The sequence below is a fragment of the Excalfactoria chinensis genome, chromosome 1, assembly GCF_039878825.1.
Source record: "Excalfactoria chinensis isolate bCotChi1 chromosome 1, bCotChi1.hap2, whole genome shotgun sequence".
Lineage (NCBI taxonomy): Eukaryota > Metazoa > Chordata > Aves > Galliformes > Phasianidae > Excalfactoria > Excalfactoria chinensis.
In genome coordinates, this window is record NC_092825.1 from 170810133 (window position 1) to 170834065 (window position 23933).

Below are 23933 nucleotides of genomic sequence, written 5' to 3' on the forward strand. Positions count from 1 at the left end.
GAGGACTAAATTATTATGCTTAACAAACTACTCGAAATGAATGCACTGAAACTGACAAATGACTTCTAAATTTGGGACCAATGTCTGAGAATGTTACTACAAATCCTGCAAGCGAAACTGATTAGTTAGATACTAGAAATATATAAGTATTAATTTGCTTTGCTTTCAAAGCACTTTGAACATAGAAGACTAGTTTTCTTCTTGACTTATTATTGTGAAATCTGAGAAAACTCAGAGCTAAACAAATGTTTAGGCAAATATTTTGTTCAATGAAAAATATGGTATCAGTTCATCTAAAAATATTCGCAAATCTGAAGTGAGCAGAGGAAATATAGTTCTAACTAAAGAAGAGCAGCGTACTGCATTGTCAGCACTTCAGAGCATAAAATAATAGATCCCTTCTGAAAGATTTCCCAAGGATCTACTGGGCTGATAATAACCGTCTTGCCAATTATCGCATAAGTTAATTTAGGTTGGAAGGGACTTGGTCTTCCAGAGGTCATATAGGTAACTCCTTATTCAGAATAAATTTAATCAACCTGTGTCCTAGGGATTTCACGTCAAATCTTGAACATCTGCTTGGATGGAAATCCAAAACCTCTCTTGACATCCTGTTCAAATATTTTACCTCTCTGAGGTAAAGAAAATTTTCTAATGTCTAACTGCATTTTCCAGTGTACTACTTTGTGTTCATTGCCTCTCTGTATGTTACAAAGAAGAACTCATCTCCATATCCTCTTTGTTTTCTTTTTAGTTAGATGATAGAAATAAGATCTCCCCTTCACCTTCTTTTCTCCAGGAAGAAAAATCATAGAATCATATTATAGTTTGAGTTGGAAGGGAAGTTGAAGATTGTTCTCCAACCTACCTCAGCCCAAAACCGGACACACCATTCCACATATGCTCTCACAAGTGCCAAACAGTAGAGGGGAGGAATCACTTCCCTGGACCTGATGCTATGCTTACTTATACAAACCATGGGTTTTAAAATGGATTTGTTTAGACCTTAGCTCTCTTTTAAAAGTACCTGAAATATGTTGTGATTTTGTTGTTCGTTGTTTGTTTTGGTTTGTTGTTTTTTTGTTGTTTTTTTTTTTGTTTGTTTTGTTTTGTTTTGTTTTTGTTTTTCCTTTGGCAAGAAAGGCAAACAGAAATATTCAGGTCAATTATTTTTTTTTTCCTATTTTTCTTGTTCTGACTAAACAGAAGTATCAGTTTTTCACACAGCTTTATAAAAAAAAAAAATCCACATATCTATCTGGTGGACAGCACATCATATATACTATAATTTAACTTGTATCTTATTTAGCCACATGGTTGTGGTTTTTTTGTCATGTCAGCTTTGAATGGGAAATTGATCTTCCTGTTATTATTCTTTTCCTGTAAGTGAAAAAGAAACAGTGCAACTAAAATTGCACAATAAGGTAAAACAATCCTTGTATTTTGATAATGTTAGTATGCATTTCTAGAGTTCTTTTTTTCAATACCATTAAGACAGTGGTAGCAAAAAATCTACAAACACTTCAGATTTATTTCTGTAAGTACACATTCTTTTGCCCTTTGGATTTCAAGGTAAACAGAATATTTCATAAGAGCAAGAGTGAATATACAAGAATAGATCTTAAATCACAGGCTCAGCAGACTCTGGCATCTGAAAGAAGTCAACAGAGTGCTAGGCATCATTAGCAGATGATGGCTGAGAACACAATGGAGGACATAATTTTGGCACTGTACAAAACATTCTTGCATTCAGTTCTTGAGTATATCATATGATTTTGTTCTCCACATCTCAGAAAGGATGTAATGTCACTGAGGAAAGTAAGCAGAAGGGCAGTCAAAATGATTAAATAAATGGCCAGCTGTCAAATGAGACATTCGGAGAACGGGAGATCGAGAATGTGATACAATTAAAATTTGTGATATCTTCAAGGTGAATCATGCATTACTGTTATGTACCAAACTGTACGGTATTAGAACTAAAGGGCATTCGGTCAGGATTGTAGGAGTCTGATTTAAAACATAGAAATGAAAACATCTCTGACAGAGTGATTAGTGAACATCTGGAACTTGCTATTGCAGAAGATCATTAAAGCAGACACATCAGTCAAAAACTCATCAGACTCATGTTCTCCCTAGATGTTATCTCCTATTACCATTTCTAAAAGACATAATACTGAGCTGGATTGTTCCTTTATGTATTTATATATTAAATGGAGAAAATGAAGTAATTCACCAAAACCAAATGAAAGCATGCTTAATAATACATTCAGAGTTTTTTGCTCCGGGAGTTAGGTAATCCAGAAGACAGTTAAAAACTAGACTGATTCCTTCTCACAGAAACAAAGGCAAAAGGAATTGATTCATCCCTTCTGTTTATGCCCTTACAAACCTGTTTTTTTGCTGTGATAAGGTGACCCACAGAGAGGACAATGGAAAGGCTGTCCATGTTGTTAACTCTTACTTTAGCAAAACATTTGGTACTACTGAATCATGAGAACAGCTTTTCTATATTGTTAGAACAGCTGTTTGCATATTGTGAGTACATATAAACTGGATGATGGAGGCTTGTGTAAATGTAAGCTCAAGAACAGAATGAAGAAGAGGCTGCGGAGCTTGTGGTCAAGAGAAGATAAGGAAGTAGAATCAAGGTCCTGCTGTTGAAGACATGACGGCAAAACAGGATCCTCAGCTCAGTGTAACATCAGTGGGAAACAGTTTGGGCTATCCCCTCTTAAAATGTTGGAAATAAACAGTGAGAATAACTTTATCCTTCATCCCACAACCACCAGAGATGCTATTTCTGCCTGTGTCCTTGGAGTGTAATGAATATGTACATGCTATGCCTTTAAATATGTGTTTGCTGCTTGTCTGAGTTTGCATGTTGGTGTGAATGATCCCCCACGGGCATGTCATGAATATAATTGAATGAAATAGTACCTAGGTTTCGGGTGCCTGACATGATGTCAAAGAATAAGGGTAATCATTTTTGTGAATGGGAATAGCAACAGGTTAGTAAGCTCCTGAGAATCAGTGAGCAACTACACACCCCTTATAGCACCCTTAACAAGCAGTCAGGTAGAGAAATGAACCATCTACTTAAACAACAGATAGTCCTCCTACGAATAGGGGTCAAGCCTCAGACTCAAGGTAGGGAATGGATCGTCCGATCCATTCTATTAATCCAGGGGACTGGATACATGCTAAGAATTTTTCAGGTGATCCACTGGAAGATAAGTGTTAGGAATACATTAATTGAAAGACCAACAGCTTTCCAAAGTTTTCTGAGGTGGTATATAGCCTCCTTTGGATTAAGGGAATTGTAGAAAATGGCGATTGTCAATATTTTGGCCACCATGGAACAAATACAGAATGCAACCACAAGAGCCCTAGAAAATCTGCAAGTAGAAGTTTCATCCCTAAGCAAGATAGTGTTACAGAACCAAGTAGCCCTAGACCTCTTAGCAGCTAAAGGAGGAGGTGTATGTGCACTAATTAATACTAGTTGTTGTGCCTATGTCAATAAAGAAAAAGAGGTAGAAACAGATATACAAGGGATCTGGGAAAAGAGCAGCCTATTACATTAGGTAGCCCAGGATAATACTTCATCTGGGTTTACAGACATATGGAATAAATTCACTAGCTGGCTCCCTAACTTCACTTGGCTAAAACAACTGTTTGTAGCATGGTTATATTATTTATCTTTGTACTGGTAACTTGCATATTTGTACAGTCCTCTAATTGGTGCTGTTGGAAAATGCCAAGACGATTATGCCACCTAGAAGAGATACTGTATGAACAATCTGGTAGAAACAGGAAAATACTGCAAGAATGGACAGTGGGGTACTACAGGCAAAAGTATTTGCCTAGGTTATTGAAAAGGGGAGTTTGAATCATGAGAACAGCTTTTCTGTATTGTGTATATGCCTTCTGCACAACTAGAGCAGATATAAACTAAAGGATGAAGGCTTACGTAAATGTAAGCTCAAGAACAGAATGCAGAAGAGGCCATGAAGCTTGTGGTCAAGTGAAGAAAGTAGAATCGATGTCCTGTTGTTGAAGATCAGATGGCAAAACTGGTGCCTCAGCTCAACATCAGTGGGAACCAGTTTGGGCTATCTGCCTTAAAAGGTTGGAAATTTACAGCAAGAATGACTTCATCCAACGACCACCAGGGATGTTCTTTCTGCGCATGTCCTTGTAATGTAATGAACATGTATGCACTATGACTTTAAATATGTAGTCAGTGCTTCTCTCAGTGTGCATGTTGGTGGGAACCATCCACCATGCACCCAGCACTGTAATAAAGGGAATACTTGCTTGACAAAACTCACTGGCGTGTCAAGTTACTCTATCAGTTTTCTCAGCATACCTATTTCCCACAGCTTTCTCCTGGATAAACTGGCTGTTTATAGCTTGAACTAATGTACTATTTGTTAGGCTAAAAGCTGTCTGAATGGCCTGGCCCAGAGAGTCATGAGTGGATTTAAATGTGGTTCACCAGAGCTCCATATTGGGGCCAGTTTTGTTTAACACTTTTGTTGGTGATCTTGGTGAGTGGATTGAGTGCACACTCAGTAAGTTTGCAGATGACACCAAGTTGTGCAGTAGTGTTGACAAGTTTGAGGGAAGGAAGGCTCTGCAAAGGGATCTGGATAGGCTAGTTCTAAAGGCTGCATCCAATAGGATGCCACTCAGTAAGGAATGCTGGATGCTGCACTAGTGTCACAACAACCCCATGAAGTGTTACAGACTTGGGGAAGAGTTGGTGGGAAACTTGACCAGCAGAAAAGAAGCTGAGGATGCTGGCTGAAAGCCAGCTAAATATGAGCCAGTGGTGTGCTTATGAGGCCAAGAAGGCTGATGGCAGCTTGGCCTTCTTCAGAAGTAGTGTGACCAAAAGGAATGAATAGGGAAGCAATTGCCCTTTGGTTCTCAGCAATGGTGAGACTCCACCTCAAGTACTGTGTCCAATTTTGGCCCCCTGACTACAAGAAGAAAGTGGTCAGATTATGTTCAGAAAAGAGCAATGAAGCTGTTAAAAAAAAAAAAAAAAACTAGGAAAGAAGATATAGGAGAAACAGCTGAGGGAACTGGGATTGTTTTGTCTTGAGCAAAGGAGGTTGAGAGCAGACCTCATTGCCCTCTAAAACTGCCTCAAAGGAGGTTGTAATGAGGAGGGTGTTGATCTCTTTTCTCAGTTGACAAGTGATAGGATGCAAAGAAATGGAGAGGATCAAGAAGATACCCACCCTAAGCATTCCAATGACTGCTTCTGTTCTTGCTGCTGACCAGAAAAAAGTCAGCCTGAAGCAGCAGTGAACAGGAGGTATCTTAAGGAAAAGCATGTGGGAGTGCCAGATTAGGAAGCTGAAAGCTACATCTTTGCCTACTCATAAATGTAGGTTGTGCTGCTTTTCCTAGTTCATTGGCTTTTACTGTTTTGCAGCTTCCATTTGACTGCTTTTATATATCTGACTCTGTGTTAAGCCTCCACATAACACAATGTAGCACTTGCACAGCCTCCCTGATAATGATATTGTAGTATTATTTTAGTGCCAAAATGAGCAAGCATTTTTAATCAAAATCACAACCCTGGTCAGTCTTCTCCTCTTAACTGATGCATTTCTAATGCATGCTGCCTGCAGAGGAAAGAAGAGAATTAAGAGAAAAATGTCACTTCTCAATATTTACTGGTACATACTGGTACAGAAAATGTTGAATACCAGGGCTAGGAAAAACATGATTTTCAGCAGATATAAGAGCAGAGACAAATATATTGAGAAATTAATCTCTAAAGATTTGTAAAAAATACTGCAGTAATTCCTCCATTTCATTCTCATTTCTTCCCACAGCTACCATGTTAGCAGGGCTTAGTGTTTAAAGTCAGACTGAGTACTTTTACCAGGGATCCTGTGGGAGTAATTTTCGTAATCTTTTACCTATCCCATACATTTGCAATTGAATGCTGGTCCTCATGTACTTGTATTACTGTGACTGTAGGTCTTGTGAGAAAGAGGAACAGAAGCTGTTATGCTTTTGTGGAAGTGCGTACAAGAGGGCATCTATACAACAGAAGCAGGCATGAAAGGATCAGAATGACAAAGAATGGCAGAAGAAATTATATCCAAAGTAAGTGCTGAAAATGTTGTTAAGCATTCATATAGAGCACAATAGCTGCAAGATATATCGTGATACTGAATAGTATATATAATGTATGTTTGAATGTTTAAAATTACCCAGAGATGTTAAGTCTGAATCCCCTTAAAATTCATTTGCATTTGCAGAATGTATTGTCATGTTTTTCTTCATATTCAGGCTGAACCTCTCTTGTTCCATTTTGATTTGTTATTACTTGAAAGGTATAGAAAGTATAGTGCTCTTCTTAATTGGAAATCAATAGAAAATTAAAACAGAAATCACAAGGAGTCCTTGTTACTAATAGTAACACACCAGAGTAAAGAGCGTATAAAGGCAGAAGAATAAGTATGCATCTGTTAATCTCCCATCTCCAATTTTTACAATTAAGTATGCTGAATAAAAAAGTTTCAGAGGCTGTTAACATTAATTTCACATCCTTTAAAGAATCCATCTGTCCCTCCTGAAGGCATAGAAGGCATCTAGAAGTTCAAACTCTTCACAGACATTAAACATGCAAAATTTCTGTTTCATCCTGAAGTGTCTAAGCTTCTGGAAGGAACTGTTGAGTCACTACATAAACAGATGAAGTCATTTGTTTCTTCCTTATGTTAATTTTTACACCTACAGTGAAGGATGTATTTCTATGGGCATGTGTCATGGTTTTATGACACTGTGTATGGATTTGTTAAGACTGAAGAGTAATATTGCATGTTAGGCCACACATAAAACAGCTTGCAGACAAGGAAAATATTTTGCCATGATGGAAGAGCTAAAATTAAAATGTTTCAAATATATATTATTTATATTTCTTGGTTGACACAAGGAAAAAAATACCTCAAAACATACCAAGATCCAATCATGTATGTCAGAGAGCCACGGTGGTAAGGTAATCTTTAAATAGATTTTGTAAGCATTTGAAAATGTAAACATCAGGATTTAAAAAACAGAAATATAAGGTTGTTGATGTCTCAAAAGGAAAAAAAAAATGATTTTTTGTTTTTTAAATTGATTCCTGGCTTTTTGTTTTTTATTGTTTTTCTACTAACAAATTCCATCCCATTAAGAGCAAAATTATGTTGGCTAGACAAAAAATATGCCTCACGGTTTGTTAGCAATAGAGATAACAGGATATTTAGTACTTGCATATTGATGTGACAAGTAAATGAACCTTTACAGTGGAAGAAGGTTCTGAGAACATGGCAAGGGTGGTGTGCTCATGAGGAATTCATGGTGTGGCTGACTGACCAAGGTGTTGCGAAGAATTATAAACTTAACACAAATGGGACTGGAGGTGACATCCACCACACTGGACGAGATGGCTAAATCAGTGGCTCAACCAGCTGTGTAAATGACTGTCCCTGAGTAAATCAAGAGTGCAAAGTGTATTCCTGAGTTACTCAGATGAACGTGGGGAGTGTATATGTGCTTCAGCATCACAGTGAATATAAAAGACAAATTAGTGCTCTGGAGAAACAAAATAAGTAAGAGCTGAGGAGAGAGCAAATGGCTAGACATGGTTTCAACCTGTATATTACTATCTGGGGACTGGGGACACCCAGTGTCATTACAGTAAGCACATAACTGACTGGTAATAAGGATCACAAATGTATTGTGATTCAGCTGTATCTTGCAATTGCACTCTGCTAAATGTATTGTATTTACACTGCAAATTAAGCATATTGCTCTGTCACTCTGCTAACTCAAAATTCTGGGTACCATCAAATATCTTCAAGCAAGTAAACTATGCATTACACATTAAATTGGTCATGTATGAAATATCTAAAAGAACCTGGTCAGAGACTATTGGACTTTGACAAGTGGATGTCACATTTTATGAAGTAATAAAGTAACTAAACAGTGGGAATAAAATAATTTTACAATCATAGAACTCAATAACTGTAGTCATTCTTCAAAATAATATTTTTCCACGGGCTCCATTTATTTATTTATAGAATCAATACAATTCAATTACATCAAATGCTGTAAATATCTTCCTCAGATTCTTAGTACAGCTAGTACAGCTTGGATATGGGAGCGCTATCCTGATTGCAAAGAGAAGCACAACAAATGGACCACTTCTTGAGCAGGTCCGTGACATACCAGTGCATACATGCAAAAGCTAAAGGTCACATCTGACAAAGGATCACAGATAGGTTGGCATCCTTCATTCATTCCGAAGCAGAAAAAACTTGACAGAAGCTCATATACAATGGTTATTCATGGGTCCTGGCACACTCATAAAGGTGCTGTGCTGTAAATTGTCTCGCTCTGTTGGCAAGCAGAAAGGCAGCCACTTTGTATGACCCAGTGGCCCACAAGGTCTGCAGGAACCCATCTGTACAAGAGTCACTGCCTTTTCAAAACATGCTTATAATTCTTGACTCTGGCCCTGCACCTTGCTAAACGCCTCCAATTGCATCTTTTGTCCAGTTAATAGTACAGGGGTGCTGTTACTTTAGAGGAGTAGGTCAGTCTATTGTCCTTTACAATCTCTGCTGAAGACCTGCTCATGGGAACCATTCCCAACCGTCACTGTCCCTCTTGTAACAAACCCTGCAGATGGAGTTCCACCTGAAGGCGCATGGCTGGGTTTTTATCTTAACCATGCTGGGACTTCATTTATCCACCTGTACCATGGGCCTCAGAATAGCTTCCCAGAGGAAGCCAACCTAAATGTGATTCAGTGACTGTAGGTGATGGAGATGTTCCAACTGGAAATACAGCTTGTGGTAAGGTGCATTTACAAATTGACCCACTGACTTTATTTGCCTTAAGTAAAGTATGTGCAGTTTGGGAGTTAAAGAGCATTCACCGCATTCTCTGTGCAGTGCTATTTTTGGCACCACACACAGGGCGTAAATCAAAACACGACACCTTTCCACTATCTGCGGTCACAGAATGTATGTTGAAGCCATATTGTTGGCACAGTTCTTGTTTTCAAATAATGCTGGTTTCAGATGCTTTTCACCACTTCTCCCATTCTTCTGTATTTATTTACCCAAGGGGAAAAAACCAGCATGCTTATTCCAGTCTCTGTTGTGCCTGTCCAGCTAAGTTTGCCCACGCTCACAAGACACCAGAACTGCAGAAATTTTGCAGTGCTTGTTGAATTCCCACTATTCAGCAGTTTCATGAGTGTCAGGACTTATGAAATGTAGCTTTCCAAGCTTGCTTGTTTGCAGTAGGATCAGCACAATGTCTACAAACCACTGCTGACTGCCTTTATCTTCATTTATGTTTCTCTTTACAGTTTTTAACTCTTTCTTTTTTTGCTCTGGCATCACTTTGATGTGAGCATCGATTCCATATAGAATCCCGCAATCACAGAATCATTAAGGTAGGAAGAAAAACCGTAAGGCCATCTAGTCTGACCATCAACCCATCACCACCATACCCACTAAACCATGTCCTTCAGTGCCACATTTATACACTTCTTGAAGACCCTCAGGGCTGATGACTCAACCACATCCCTGGGCAGACTGTTCCAGTGCATTACCATCCTTTTTCTGAGAAGGATTTTTTCCTAACATCCAACCAGAATCTCCCATGGCAGAACAAAATACCATCATTTCTTGTCCTATCAGTTATGTGGGAGAAGAGGTCGACCCCCCACCTCACTACAACCTCCTTTCAGGCAGTTGTAGCAAGTGATAATGTCTCCCCTGAGCCTCCCTTTCTCCAAACAGAACAATCCCAGTTCCCTCAGCTGCTCTTTATAAGACTTGTGCTCCAGACCTTTCACAGCTTCACTGCCCTTCTCTGAACACACTTCATGGCCTTGGTGTCTTTCTTGTAGTGAAGAGGGTCCAAAACTGAACACAGTACTAGAGGTACAGCCTCACCAGAGCCATGTGCAGACCTCATGACCAAATACCCCTACATCAATGAAAGCAACGCAGTGAACATCAATACAGAGGTGCTGGAAAGAAAGAAGTAAGATGTATGCATATCTGCTAGTGATGAGCTGGTAAGAATGGCAACGCCTGCAAGGAGAACAGAACAGTGATTACATCAACAATATGCTGTCGATGAAGCACTATTTAAGAAGATGAGGTAATTAATAATCTTTATGCTACCACTGCTAAATGAAACAGTCTCAGCACTGGTGATGGACAACATAAAGGAGGATACGCAAACAGTCTGAACAAAGGTTGTCTGTGCCTAATTGATGTAGTCGTATTTAGCACTGGATGAGGAGGGAGGAGGGCGGAGAGGTAAAAATAGCCTAAGTACCAAATTCCTCGCAGGCTTGTTTTCTTTAACTGTTTGCCATGTAAGATAAAAGGCTAATACTGCTTACATAAAATTGAGCTTTGTCACACTCACCTACACTGATTTTTGTCTGCTTCCTGTTTTGTCAACGAGGTAACGCCAGCTGCAAGGGTGTGTGTATTAGAAAGCATGTACTGATTTATACCAGAAAGCTGCTTGAGGTTTTCCATGTGGGAATAGGCTCCACAGAAGAGGAAGGTGAATTCAGACAAAACAGGACCCAGAGTTCTGGGCATGGTAAGTGATACAAGCCTGGGCAGCAGCTGAGGTTGGAGTGACCCTGGGGAGGCCAAAGTCACTGCTCAGCTTTCAAACATAGTTATGTGTATGTCTGTTGTAACACTGGATTCATCCTATTATTTTCCACCTCATAAGAAAATCACACATTTCTGTCATTCTAGATATACAAATTCATTGCCTGCCTATAGCAGTTTGCCTGTCTTAGAGCAGTAGGTGTTTCACTGATCTGTAGCTGTTCTCACAAAATAAATGCATGTTATTAAGGAAGAGATTGTATGAAGACATCAGTCTACATGATCTGTTTAGCTACTAGTAAAAACACTGTTAGATATTCAAAACTGTTTCCTGACACTTAACATTTCTGCTTTTAGGGACATTTCAAGCTGTAACTTAGTCTGAAGGACTGACAGAAAGTGATTTTAAGGATCCTTGAAGTAAAATCTGTGTTAATGCTTTAGCATTGTATTTCTTTACAGAGACGAGAAAAGGTCATGTCCTATTACCTACTCCATAACATTATTTCTTATTACCCAAAGCTGCATTTAAAAACAACTGAACCATTTCTGGTCTATTCCAACAATTAAGAATTGTTGCTGAGCATCTAAGTAGTGAAAAGTTGTAGGATTTATTTTAAAAGTAAAAAAGCTGAGTATATATTTTAATTTTCTGTCAAGTAGGAAACAATTATTCTAGGAGAGAGGAGAAATAAGCCAATGTAAGTTCTTGCAAAATAATCAGAAAGTGCCATTTTCTTCTCCTGATTTCTTCCCACAACCTTTGTAAATATTCTCAGACTGTGTTTACATGAAGATGCAGTTTCAGAGACCTCAGTGGAACAACAGATGCCTAAACCACAGAGCTGGGGAGGAAAGAAAAAGTGGCCGTCTAAGCATGTTTACTTTCAGGGACAAGGAAGTTCTAACTTGTCCATAAGTGGTGACTCATCATAGCAGGGCTATAAATGTGAAGGTAAGTGCTCTCTAACACATCAGGGCTTCAGACTTCACAAATCCAACACAATGCAACCAAGACTTTCCTCTGTCTTCTTCTTCTTGCTGGGTCTGTCATTTTGTCTGACAGTCCCTGTTCCTCTTGATGATAGTCATGAATTCACAGACGAAGACATTCGGTTTGCAGAGGTACAGTATAAATTAATCTGCATGTTTTATAAATAGTTGTGTTGTTATAACTGCATGGAAACCAGGCTTATGACTTTTTTTTCCCCTTCTTAGCGCTACCTCAGGACTCACTATGATCTCCGTCCAAATCCCACTGGCATTATGAAGAAGAGTGCCAACACAATGGCCTCTAAGCTTCGAGAAATGCAAGCTTTTTTTGGCTTGGAGGTGACAGGAAAATTAGATGAAGAAACATACGAGCTCATGCAGAAACCAAGATGTGGTGTCCCAGATGTGGGGGAATATAACTTTTTCCCTCGAAAACTCAAATGGTCAAAAACTAATTTAACATACAGGTAAATGCATGGCATTTTGAGCGCTCCATCTTTCCAGGTAACTTGTCGCTTAGGTAGCTCAGTAAATGAAGTTGATGGGAAAAGAGTGTGTTCAAGTTTGACAGAATTTATATTGCAACTTAAAATCCTTAGAGCCCCTTGGAGAGTTTTAGAAAAGTCCCATAGACTTGTCTTACAGTCCAAGGAAGGAAATCCAAATTTTCTTCCATTGTGCTTTTTCATGTAGTAGAGCTGGTGTGGTGTAAGCCAGTTACTCCTGAGCTGGCCTCCATGTAGACTCTTTGAGCACATCCATGGTTTCAAATGAAAAAGTGGTAGGAATCACACATCTCACCTCCAATCCTCGCAGATCTCAGTCATTAAATCTCTCTTGGCTCTGGTTTGGTGTCTGCTCCACCTGGATCTGTCCTGGTCTAATCTGCCAAAGAGGGAGCTCTCCCACAGCAAGACGGCTTCTCTTTAACAATACCACAGTGTCATCGATAGGGTGTTTCAGTGAGCCGCAGCCTGAATTTCTTTAGCAGATTCCAAATATAAAATCACTGAACTCTTTCAGAGACATCAGTCCAGTACCTGGTGAAAAAAAAATATATTACTTTAATGCCAGTGATTCTGTCCCACAAAATCTCTTTGGATCATGTTTTGCCTCTCCAGAAAATGAGGGTCATTAGATATTTTAAATGGCATTAAAATAGTTTAAAGTTAATGATTTGGCTAATGAAAATCTGTCTTTTTCTAAATCCTCAGGTGCCTGTAAAACTAATTAGGGAGATCTATTGAATCATTTTAGATACCTCTTTATAGCCACAATGAAAATGGAAATGGTTATTTGTATTTCTTGGAGTATTATATGCAGCTCTTCAGCTCTTTATGTTCAGATAAGAACAGAGGGAGGTAACAAGCAAAATTTTTTAATGAAGTGTCCAGTCAGATAAAAGTGTATTAAATGCTTTCTTCCATCTGCATAATTTAACCAGAGATATTATTCTGTTTGATAGAATTGTGAGTTACACTTCAGATCTGAGACGTGCTGAAGTAGAGAGAGCTTTCAAAAAAGCATTCAAGGTTTGGTCTGATGTGACACCCCTTAACTTCACCAGAATACGAAGTGGCACTGCTGATATCATGATCTCCTTTGGCACTAAAGGTAAGATAAAACACATTCTTCTTACATTATTGTTATATTGTTGCCAGTTTGATGAGATATAATTGATTTCATTGGTCTGAGTGTTATTTTATAGAACATGGTGACTTTTACCCCTTTGATGGACCGTCTGGATTACTGGCTCATGCCTTCCCTCCTGGTCCAGACTATGGAGGAGATGCCCATTTTGATGATGATGAAACTTGGTCAGATGATTCCAAAGGTGAGAGGTTCCTGAGATTATTTCAGATGGTGATGGACAATTTCCAGTTGTTGATGTTTGTAATTTTTTTTTTTTTTTTCCTGTTTACTGTTCCTTAGGTATTATGTTCTCTGTCTACTCATTGGAAACTGGTTTTAATCATTAATCATAAATGCGAATATAACATATGCATACCATAAATGTTATGTGTATATCTTAAGTGGACCAGTTTTTAAAAATGCCATGTTTAATGTGCTCTGTCAGCTTGGCATTTCACTTACAGCTTGTGGACAGCTAGTCAGGAATGGCCTCACTGAATCTCTTAGAAAAAGCATGTTTCACTCAGCTGGAGGTCACCTACTTATAACTAATTTGAGAATTCCTAACCTTATCTATTTAGCAGAGAGATTTAATAGAACAAAACATTAATTTTTCACAGTGTTATTTCACCTTTCTAGAATTATTGCCATACCAAAACAATGAAGATTTTCCACTGGAAGTGAATTCCCAACAAAATTTTTTCTTGATTTAAGTAACACTAAGACTTCACCTTAGATCTTTCAGCATTGCTAAGAAATTTCAAGGAATCTAAAGCTGTGTAAAGATATCTAGGAATCTGCAACTGGGTCAAATAAGACATAGCTTGAAGATCAGCTATGGGACAGTCAATTAAGCCCTTCTTAGAACAAACATTCTAGTAGATAGAAAAAGTCAAGAAATTATACATAATTCTTCCATTTCTGTCTCCTTCATTACCTTGTATTAAATCACAGTGTTAAGGCTAATTGAGTAGTCCAGTGCACTTTGGCTATATGGGGAATTATACATTTACTTCTGTTGTCATTTATTTTAGGGTATAACTTGTTTCTTGTTGCTGCTCATGAATTTGGCCATTCACTTGGACTTGAACACTCCAGAGACCCTGGAGCACTGATGTTCCCAATTTACACATATACTGGAAAATCTGGTTTTGTGCTTCCTGATGATGATGTGCAAGGGATCCAAGAGCTCTATGGTAAGTCTGTATTGTATAAAATATGTATTGCCTGTGTCATTATAACCTCTTACAGATACACTGCACAGTTCCTAAAGGCCTTCAGATGTTCAGCAGCAACAGTCATGACTGAGTCCTAATAAGTGAGCTCTTGGCAAGGAGACTAAAGGAGAAAAGATGCTTAGATTTAATAGCTCAGGTGGATAAAAAAGGAAGTAATACTGCAGAGGACTGTTGGTAGCTGCACTTTTCCTTTGATGAGGTGGGAAAAGAGAGCACACACAGTCCTTTTATTTTCATACCTGAAAAGAGGAGGTGAAACAGGCAGATATAGAAGGGAGTAACAGAAATATTCAGGTTTCAGTGTTTCATTGTGGAAAAAATAAAACCTTTAGAGGACCTTCAGAATTAGGATATAGGAAATTAGTCCATTTAATGTCTTTGCAGCTGAACTACAAAGTTCTTTAGTGTATTTTGCTAAAGCAGAGAGAGCACAGACTTTCTCTGGTACAAATCATTTGCCATTCTGCTTGTATTCTTCATGGTGTTTGGGGACATTTCCATATCCTACTTAATATTATAAGCCACTGAATGGGAATAAAAGTTGGCAAACTTTTATCACACTATATGGTTCCAGGTGCTGGAGGCAGAGATCCCCACCCGAAACATCCCAAAACACCAGAGAAATGTGCAGCAGATTTATCAATTGATGCCATAACAAAACTTCGTGGAGAAATGCTGGTCTTCAAAGACAGGTAAAGAGTCTGCTGTGTGATGGATGGTGGCTACTTGATAAAATTTGAGTGAGAGAAAGCCAGTTCTGTTTTTCACTAGAGATCAGTGTAAATATAAAAATTCCCAAATCATCAACATAAATGTTTTTAAGAAGTTACATCACATGTGTTTTTAGACAGGACTTGAAATGCAATTACATCCCAGACTTCATGACAATGTAAAGTGAAGCTGATATGGGTGAAGGCTGATGCTATTTCTTCACATTTTTCACTTCACAGGGCTTTTGTAAATACATGTCAATCTACTAACATTTATACTAGATTCAGAAACCTTACATGGAGTGCAATTGTTTGTCTTATTCTGAATGGAAAAATAAAATAAACAAAAACAAAAACAAACAAAAAACCAGACAAAACCAATCAAACAGCACCCCAACTTCTCTGTTATTCTCTTTTTCTGAACTAGGTTTTTCTGGCGACTGCACCCTCAGATGGTTGAAGCAGAACTTGTTTTAATTAAATCCTTTTGGCCAGAGCTCCCAAACAAAATAGATGCAGCTTATGAAAATCCCATTAAAGATCTTGTCTTCATGTTTAAAGGTGAGTTTTTTCTTTTGTTGTAGGCAGGAAAATCTACATATTCAGTCAAGGTCAGTGAGAGACGGAGAGGTAATGAATGAAAGTACATAACGTTCTATCTTCCTTACACAAAATACAATGAATGCAGTCTCCACCCCAGGCAAACATAACTAACTTTCAGTAAGTTAGGTGATGTACAATTAAGCTCCTATGTCTAGGATTACTTTTAGCATTAATAATTTAATATCCACGGAGTACGTGGCAAAGAATAATACATGCTTTATTCCTATTTTCAGGAAAGAAGGTTTGGGCTATGAACGGCTATGACATAGTTGAAGGCTTTCCTAAAAAGATATATGAAATAGGATTCCCAAAAGAAATGAAAAGAATAGATGCAGTCGTCCATATTGATGACACTGGCAAGACCCTCTTTTTCACAGGGAATAAGTACTGGAGGTAAGCTGCAAACAGACTGGTGCTCCTTCTCAATGCCCTTTTCATAACATTTTAAGAAGTGTCAAAAGATCAGTAAATATTTCCCATTATGCTTCAGATGTTGTCAGTCTATGGTTTTCATAGGTGCAACATTTGTCTGGAATATATCATGAAAGTACATGCAGGATTTTTATAAATATATGGGCACAGTTTTTAAAAACTGAAAGAGTGAAAGAAAGAACGAATTGCCCTATCCATGAGAGCTTATAACTCTATAATGGACAAGTCTTCTAGACAAAATTATTATCTTGCTAGTTAATTATTATAATATAATTATTATTATCTTCCTAGAGTTGTTTGTGTGGCTCCTATGAGAGCAGGGCATCTAGCTTACAGAACGATGGCTGTTTTTCTTGGCCAGGAGTGGGGCCTGCAGCCAGGTGTCTCATGCAATTAAGAAAGATGTTACCATACCTTCCAATAATCTCTATGTCAAGCAGCCTCAGGGCAGAGTCACACGACTTATAAGTTGATGTACAATCATTTCCTTATAATGGGCAGTTTATGTACTTCTGAAAATATGACCTTACTGGTTTTGTGATAATTGAGATTGTGTTCTGGTGTAACGGTGTTCTACTTATTGCCTTGAGTTTTATTATTGTACTAAGCATAAGGGCTGCTGGCTTCTCTTGGTGTGGGTGACTTCAAAGCAAGCAAGGGAACAGACCAGGCCAAGTTCTCTGAATTTTTATTTTCCTTTATGCTTAATGTAGTTATGATGAAGAGACAGAGGTTATGGACACGGGCTACCCCAAGTTTATAGAAGATGAATTTGCAGGAATTGGTGATAGAGTGGATGCAGTCTACCAAAGAAATGGTAGGTAACCCAACAGCGAAGCTTTATTACAATTAGTTGTGGCTGAAACTTGACATTAATGTCCTGTAGGATTTTCTGTCATTTGTAATTCTGACTCTTTTTTTACATCAACACTTCTGTTCTTGCCTAGATCAGGTTTCTGATCTCAATTACTCTCTGACAATTATATTATTATAAATTATGGAGATGTATATCTTCAGAGTCAAAATAGACTTCCTTCCTTGCTCAGAGTGATGTGTTTTTTACATACACTTACTGTAATGTGGCTATTCCTTGAAATCTAGACAACTCATACCCAATTTTTCCAGGAGTTTCCAAGTCAGAGGCTTAAATATTTATGAGCAAACGCTCAATTCTCCTAAGCAAGCTCTCTATAATAGTGAAGTGCAGAGCTTTGCACCAGATTAAGATACTGTTTATTTTAAAACAATGATCTATGTCTAGCAAGTGTAATAATCAAAAGTTTAGCTCAGCATTTTAAAGACTAAAATACTGCACTTTTACTTAGTTAGTTACTAAGTTACTTAGTTTTACTAAGAAATGAAAAGAAACCACATGATTTTTATTTGAAAGTTAGTTTTAATGTAATAGATTTTTCAATTTTAATTCTTTTTCCTTAGGCTACCTCTACTTCTTCAATGGACCACTGCAGTTTGAATACAGCATCTGGAGCAAAAGAATTGTCCGCATCCTGCATACTAACTCCTTATTTTGGTGCTAAGTACAGATGAGTGCCATGTTACAAGCTGCAGAGCAGCTTTTAGTACATGGAAATAATAATTCAGGCATGCAAGTTTCTTAGAGGAAAGCAGAGTTCTGTGAACAAGCACTGGCTACCTACAACCAAATGTATACTCATATACTGTATATATGGAACTACACAGCTGTATGTCAGGCTGGAACTGCATTAAATTAATAGGAAAACGGGAAGGAAATGATACTCATTTTAAGGGGCATTACACCATTTAAAGTTTGTATAGCATTAAAGTGAGGAGATGGATACATTCTTCGTGATTGTAAGCATGACTAAGTCCCAGCAATCTAGCATCTTAGAACTGTATAGTATTTCTGAAGAAACAGAGCTCCCTGGGGTGTTTTATTTTAAAACTAACCCTTCTGTTCTTTGCAAAATTATTTCTAAAGTACTGGGGATCCAGACCTGTAAGGATCAAGTCAGGACTGCATGGTGTTTCCCTGAGCAGGATAACAGCAGGCTGCAACAATGAAGTTGGGGAACCCAAAGTTATTTAAATGTATCCCCATCTGAATGGGAATGTAAACCTAGAAAGAGCTGTCCATATTACATGTGAAAGAAGCTGAATGTATAGAGACAGCGAGGCAGCACCTCAGAGCAGACAGAAAAGCAGGAAAAAGGAACAGTATTCTCTGCAGAAGCCCTCAGCTTATATGACACTGGGGTAGCCAGAAAGCAGCAACAGCATGGGAATCATGCAGGTTGAAGCCTTTCATGAAATTGCATCTGGTAACAAAGCCCATGTTACCAGCTGCTGTGAAGTGATTCAAGTGACATTCATAGAGGTTACGCCTATCTGTGCTGGCAGAGAACTCAAACTTCAAATCAGAACATTCAAAATAATACCTTTTCATGTTTGTGACTCTTTCAGTATTTATAGCAACTGTTTTGGTACCTTATAAATTCTGGGGGCTTTTTTGTGTGTTTTTGTTGTTGTTGTTTGTTTGTTTCTTTGTTTTGTTTTGTTTTCTTTCCAATCACTGAAAATGATGTGGGACTGTGATTATTTCTCAGTTTAAGGAAGTAGTATTAAATAAACTGGAGGAATTAAATGACACTGTGAAATTATTTCAATTAAGATATCTACGCTGTGTGCCATAAAAGCATGTCAGAGCCACGGAATGAAAAAATTGAGAAATTTATCCCGTGCATTTTATTCATCAGTATTTTCACCTCAAGTAAAATCCTAGTACATTCTTATCTTGAGGGATTCTCATAAGTTTTTTGTTTGTTTGTTTGTTTTACTTAATTGATTTTATAGAAAAGACAGGAAGAGAGAAGATACAAAATAACCCAAGCTGATCTCATGAAGTACAGCAAGACCAATACAAGGTCTTGTACCTGGGTAGGGGCAATCCCCAGCACAGGTAAAGGTTGGGCAGAGAATGTCTTGAGAGCAGCCCTGAGAAGGATTTGAGAGTGTTAGTTGCTGAAAGACTCAACATGAACCAGCAATGTGGGCTTGCAGCCAAGAAGGCCAACTGTATCCTGGATTGCATCAAGAGAAGTGTGACCAACAGGCCAAGGGAGGTGGTTCTGCCTCCCTACCATGCTCTTGTGTGACCACACTTAAAGTACTGTGTCCAGTTCTGGATCCCTCAACACAAGAAGGACTTGGAACTGCTGGAACAGGTCCAGAGGAGGGCCACAAAGATAATCAGAGGGCTAGAGCACCTCCCATATGAGGATGGGCTGAGATTTGGGCCCTTCAGCCTGGAGAAGGCTCCTGGGGGACCTTATAGTGGCCTTCCAGTACCTGAGTGGGGCCTACAGAAAAGCCGGGGAGGGACTTTTTGTGAGGGCAGATAGTGACAAGACACGAGGAAATGGTTTTAAATTGGAATTAGATAGATAGATTTAGACTAGATATAAGGAAGAAATTCTTCACTGCAGGAGTGGTGAGACACTGGAACAGGTTGCCCAGAATGGTTACGGGTATCTTGGAAGCACTCAAGGCCTGGTTCGATGGGGATTTGATCAGCCTGGTCTAGAGAGAGGTGTCTCTGCATCCAGCACGGGGGTTGGAACCAGATGATCTTAAAGGTCCCTTCCAACCTAAACCGTTCTCTGATTCTGTGATAGATTTCCAGAATAAGAATGAAGTTGTAATTAGTCCTTATTGTTACAGAAAGTATCACAAATGATTAAATAAACTGTGAAATTCAAATCCATACTAATTTGAACATAAATAACTAATTGAAACTAACTGCCTTGTCATAGTTTTCATCCTCAAAACCAGCCCCCACCTCTGTACGTCAGCATCCCAAGAAAACCCCATTGGTACCGAGTGCTTTTGAGCTGGCAGTAATAGTCAGGCTTACACAGGAACAGGTGAGGTGAGTTTGATTCTGTAATTTATGTGATGCAAATGGTCAGATGAGATTGCCTATCAGGTATAGTTGCCTACTCTGACTGTAAAATGGTGAATACCAGACCTTGAAATGCTTAAAACACATGCGAGGAAAAGGAACTGAAAAATTACTAATAGGAAAACTTACCTAAACTAAAATCAGAATCCCATTATACAATATTATATTGATATTGATATTGCTAGAAAAGTAACTGTCAGTATGATTTCCATATCTAATAAACAGAAAATCATTCATTTCTTTATGAGTGTAATTGTTGATAGACAGTGTTTGCCTGAGCAATGCTTGACTCTGGAATGCAGTTAAGTTTAATCTCTCTTCGGGGAAGTAAGGGCCTAAACATTTAACCTTAGTTCTCATTATTTTTAGTACAAATACTCAGCAAAATATTTTCTATAGTCAAAATAATAAAGAGGCTTCCATGAGCGTCAGTTGATTCACATAACTGTGTGTATTTCTGAACATTTGGCAGTGGAACAGGTACTGCATAGGAAGCTGGGTCTTCGAGAAACTTCAGCATGATCGTATCCAGCTGCTCCCCAGCCCAAACACTCAGATTCCTGTTTGCTGCTTGGCTGCCTGGAAGCAGACTTCGGCATACGTCCAACACGGCTCCAGCTCATGTGTCTGCATCCCCGGTGAGAGACACTCTGCGGTCAGCTCTACCCCAGCAGAGAGAAATACCAGCTTGTCAGTTCCTGGCATTCTGTTAAGAAAAAATGAAAAACAAAACTGCGTGTGCTATGGATGTGGAAGGTTGAGGTCAAAGCCAGCCCAACCCCAGTGCTGTGCTGCCATGTCAGAAAGGAAAACTCTCTATGGGGCTTGATGTCCTTGGATCTGCTGCCATCTCATGATAAAAACATTGCACAAGTCTGTGGTGGGAGCACTGGATGCACACCAATGAGCTCCTCTGGTCCTACAGGGTACTGTCTGATACCATCAGGTCTTGAAAAGAAATCACAGAATCACAGAATCACAGAATTATAGGGGTTGGAAGGGACCTCTAGAGATCATCGAGTCCAACCCCCCTGCCAAAGCAGGCTCCCTACAACACGTCACACAGGTAGGCGTCCAGGCGGGTCTTGAATATCTCCAGACTCCACCACCTCCCTGGGCAGCCTGTTCCAGTGCTCCGTCACCCTCACTATAAAGAAGTTCTTGCGCACATTCGTGCGGAACTTCCTATGCTGAAGTTTCAGCCCATTTCCCCTAGTCCTGTCCCCATGCACTACTGAAAACAGACCAGCCTCGCCACTATGGCTCCCACACTTCAGGTATTTATAAACCTGGATCAAGTCCCCTCTCAGCCTTCTTTTCTCAAGGCTAAACAGACCCAGTTCCCTAAGTCTCTCCTCGTAGGGGAGATGCTCCAGGCCCTTCACCATCTTTGTGGCCCTCCGCTGGACTCTTTCCAAGAGATCCCTGTCTTTTTTGTACTGGGGAACCCAGAACTGGACACAGTATTCCAGATGAGGCCTCACCAGGGCAGAGTAGAGGGGGAGGATCACCTCCCTCGACCTGCTGGCCACGCTCTTTTTAATGCACCCCAGTATGCCATTGGCCTTTTTGGCTACAAGGGCACACTGCTGGCTCATGGCCAACCTGTCGTCCACCAGGACGCCCAGGTCCCTCTCGGCAGAGCTCCTCTCCAGCAGGTCTTAAATGAGTCTCTTAAATGAGTCTCTTACCCAAGAACTGGCCTGAACTGACTGCTCTCCCTGAGATGTTGTGTGTGAGGAAAGGACCACAAGAATCTACTGCATGCTCCTCAGTTCTGGTTTCTGTGCTGACTACATGATTCTTAGGAAGCAGGACTTACACAATGTCTCTCAGAAGTGACAAAACAAAAAGAAAAGAATTCTAAACTTTGCAAAGTGAGAAACAAGGCAGCTGCTCACAAAACTCAATGATACACTGGATAGGTAACAAACACTGTAAGAGGGGCTGTAAACTACATGAGATTTGCTACTAGCTGAGAAAGTGATGAAGAAATTACATGTTAGTGTTCAATTTTGGTTTTGGTATCATCTCCAGAAACCTCCAAGGACACTAGATGGCAGTGACAACTTTAGTCCCTGCAGGACCAGTGCAGAAACCCTCAGTCACAGAGGGGAGGACAAAAATAGTAGAATGGATGAGAAAGCTACAGCTACTTTGGCAGATTCCTACAGTTAGTGAAAATATCAAACAAACAGCACCAATAAATAGATTAAAATGATTACATTTTCTTGAAGTATGGATCTCCAAGGGATGAGTTCAGGATAGTTAGGACATAGAAATGTTTAGGAAACTTACAGATACAGTCACTGCCAAGACCACTAATTTTTCAGCCTATTGATATTTATTTTTTCACTATCAATGCAATACACTTAAACAGTGTATTAATAGAATCATGGAATCATAGAATGACCTGGGTTGAAAAGAACCACAATGATCATCCAGTTTCAACCCCCCTGTCTGTGCAGAGTCACCAACCACCAGACCAGGCTGCCCAGAGCCACATCCAGCCTGGCCTTGAATGTCTCCAGGGATGGGGCATCCACAACCTCCTTGGGCAACCTGTTCCAGTGTGTCACTACCCTCTGTGTGAGAAATTTCCTTCTAATATCTAACCTAGACCTCCTGTCTCAGTTTAAAACCATTCCCCCTTGTCCTATCACTATCCACCCTTGTAAACAGCAGTTCCCCCTCCTGTTTATACACTCCCTTCAAATTCTGGAAGGCCGCAATGAGGTCTCCTCGGAGCTAAACAATCCCAGTTCCCTCAATCTTTCCTCATAGGAGAGGTGCTCCAGCCCTGTGATCATCTTAGTGGCCCTCCTCTGGACCCACTCCAAGAGCTCCACATCCTTCCTGTACTGGGTGCCCCAGGCCTGGACGCAGTACTGCAGATGGGGCCTCACAAGAGCTGAGTAGAGGGGGACAATCACCTCCCTGTCCCTGCTGGCCACCCCTTTTTTAATGCAGCCCAGGACACAGTTGGCCTTCTGGGCTGCCAGCACACACTGATGGCTCATGTTCAGATTCTTTGTCCACCAGGACCCCCAAGTCCTTCTCTACTGGGCTGCTCTCAAGGAGATTTTCCCCCAGTTTGTATAAATACCTTGGATTGAACCAACCCAAGTACAGCACCCTGAACTTGGCCTTATTGAACCTCAGTGGGTTCACATGGGTCCACTTCTCCAGCCTGTTCAGGTCCCTCTGGATGGCTTCCCTTTCTTCTAAGGTATCATCTCCAGCACTCAGCCTGGTATCATCCACAAATTTGCTGAGGGTGCACTCAATGCCATCATCTGTGTCACTGATGAAGATGTTGAAGAGCACCAGTCCCAGGACTGACCCCTGAGGGACACCACCTGTGACCAGCCTCCACCCTGACACAGAACCATTGATCACAACCCTTTGTTCTCCTAAAGCACAGGGTCCCAGCTCTGCTTTTTGCCAGACCCACATTCTTCAAGATCACAAACTCCACCAAGGCATGGTCACTACAGCCCAGGCTGCCTCCAGTCTTAATATCTCTAATTCTCTCCTCTGCATTAGTGAGCACCAGGTCCAGTAGGGCTTCACCTTGGGTCGGTCCATCTATTACCTGGACCAGGAAGTTGTCCTCGACACACTCCAGGAATCTCCTGGATTGTCTGCCACCCTCCATGCCACTGTTCCAGCAGATCTCAGGGTGGCTGAAATCCCCCATCCATCAGGACAAGAGCCTGTG

At 39.8% G+C, this 23933-nt stretch overlaps 1 protein-coding gene across 1 annotated transcript; it reads left to right on the forward strand.

Moving 5' to 3' along the window:
- Positions 1-11623: 11623 nt before the first annotated feature.
- LOC140247253 (collagenase 3-like) lies at positions 11624-18895 on the forward strand. Its single transcript, XM_072326720.1, has 10 exons — positions 11624-11789; positions 11883-12124; positions 13123-13271; positions 13366-13491; positions 14324-14485; positions 15102-15219; positions 15665-15798; positions 16074-16233; positions 16986-17089; positions 17710-18895. The coding sequence occupies exons 1-10, from the start codon at positions 11670-11672 to the stop codon at positions 17808-17810; spliced, it is 1416 nt and encodes a 471-aa protein (XP_072182821.1). The 5' UTR covers positions 11624-11669; the 3' UTR covers positions 17811-18895.
- The last annotated feature ends 5038 nt before the right edge of the window (positions 18896-23933 follow it).

Coding starts and splice junctions, on each gene's coding strand:
- LOC140247253 (XM_072326720.1), top strand. CDS start 11,670: ATGCAACCAAGACTTTCCTCTGTCTTCTTCTTCTTGCTGGGTCTGTCA. Junction 15,220..15,664: donor ATGCTGGTCTTCAAAGACAG/GTAAAGAGTCTG, acceptor TTTCTGAACTAG/GTTTTTCTGGCGACTGCACC. Junction 15,799..16,073: donor TCTTGTCTTCATGTTTAAAG/GTGAGTTTTTTC, acceptor TCCTATTTTCAG/GAAAGAAGGTTTGGGCTATG.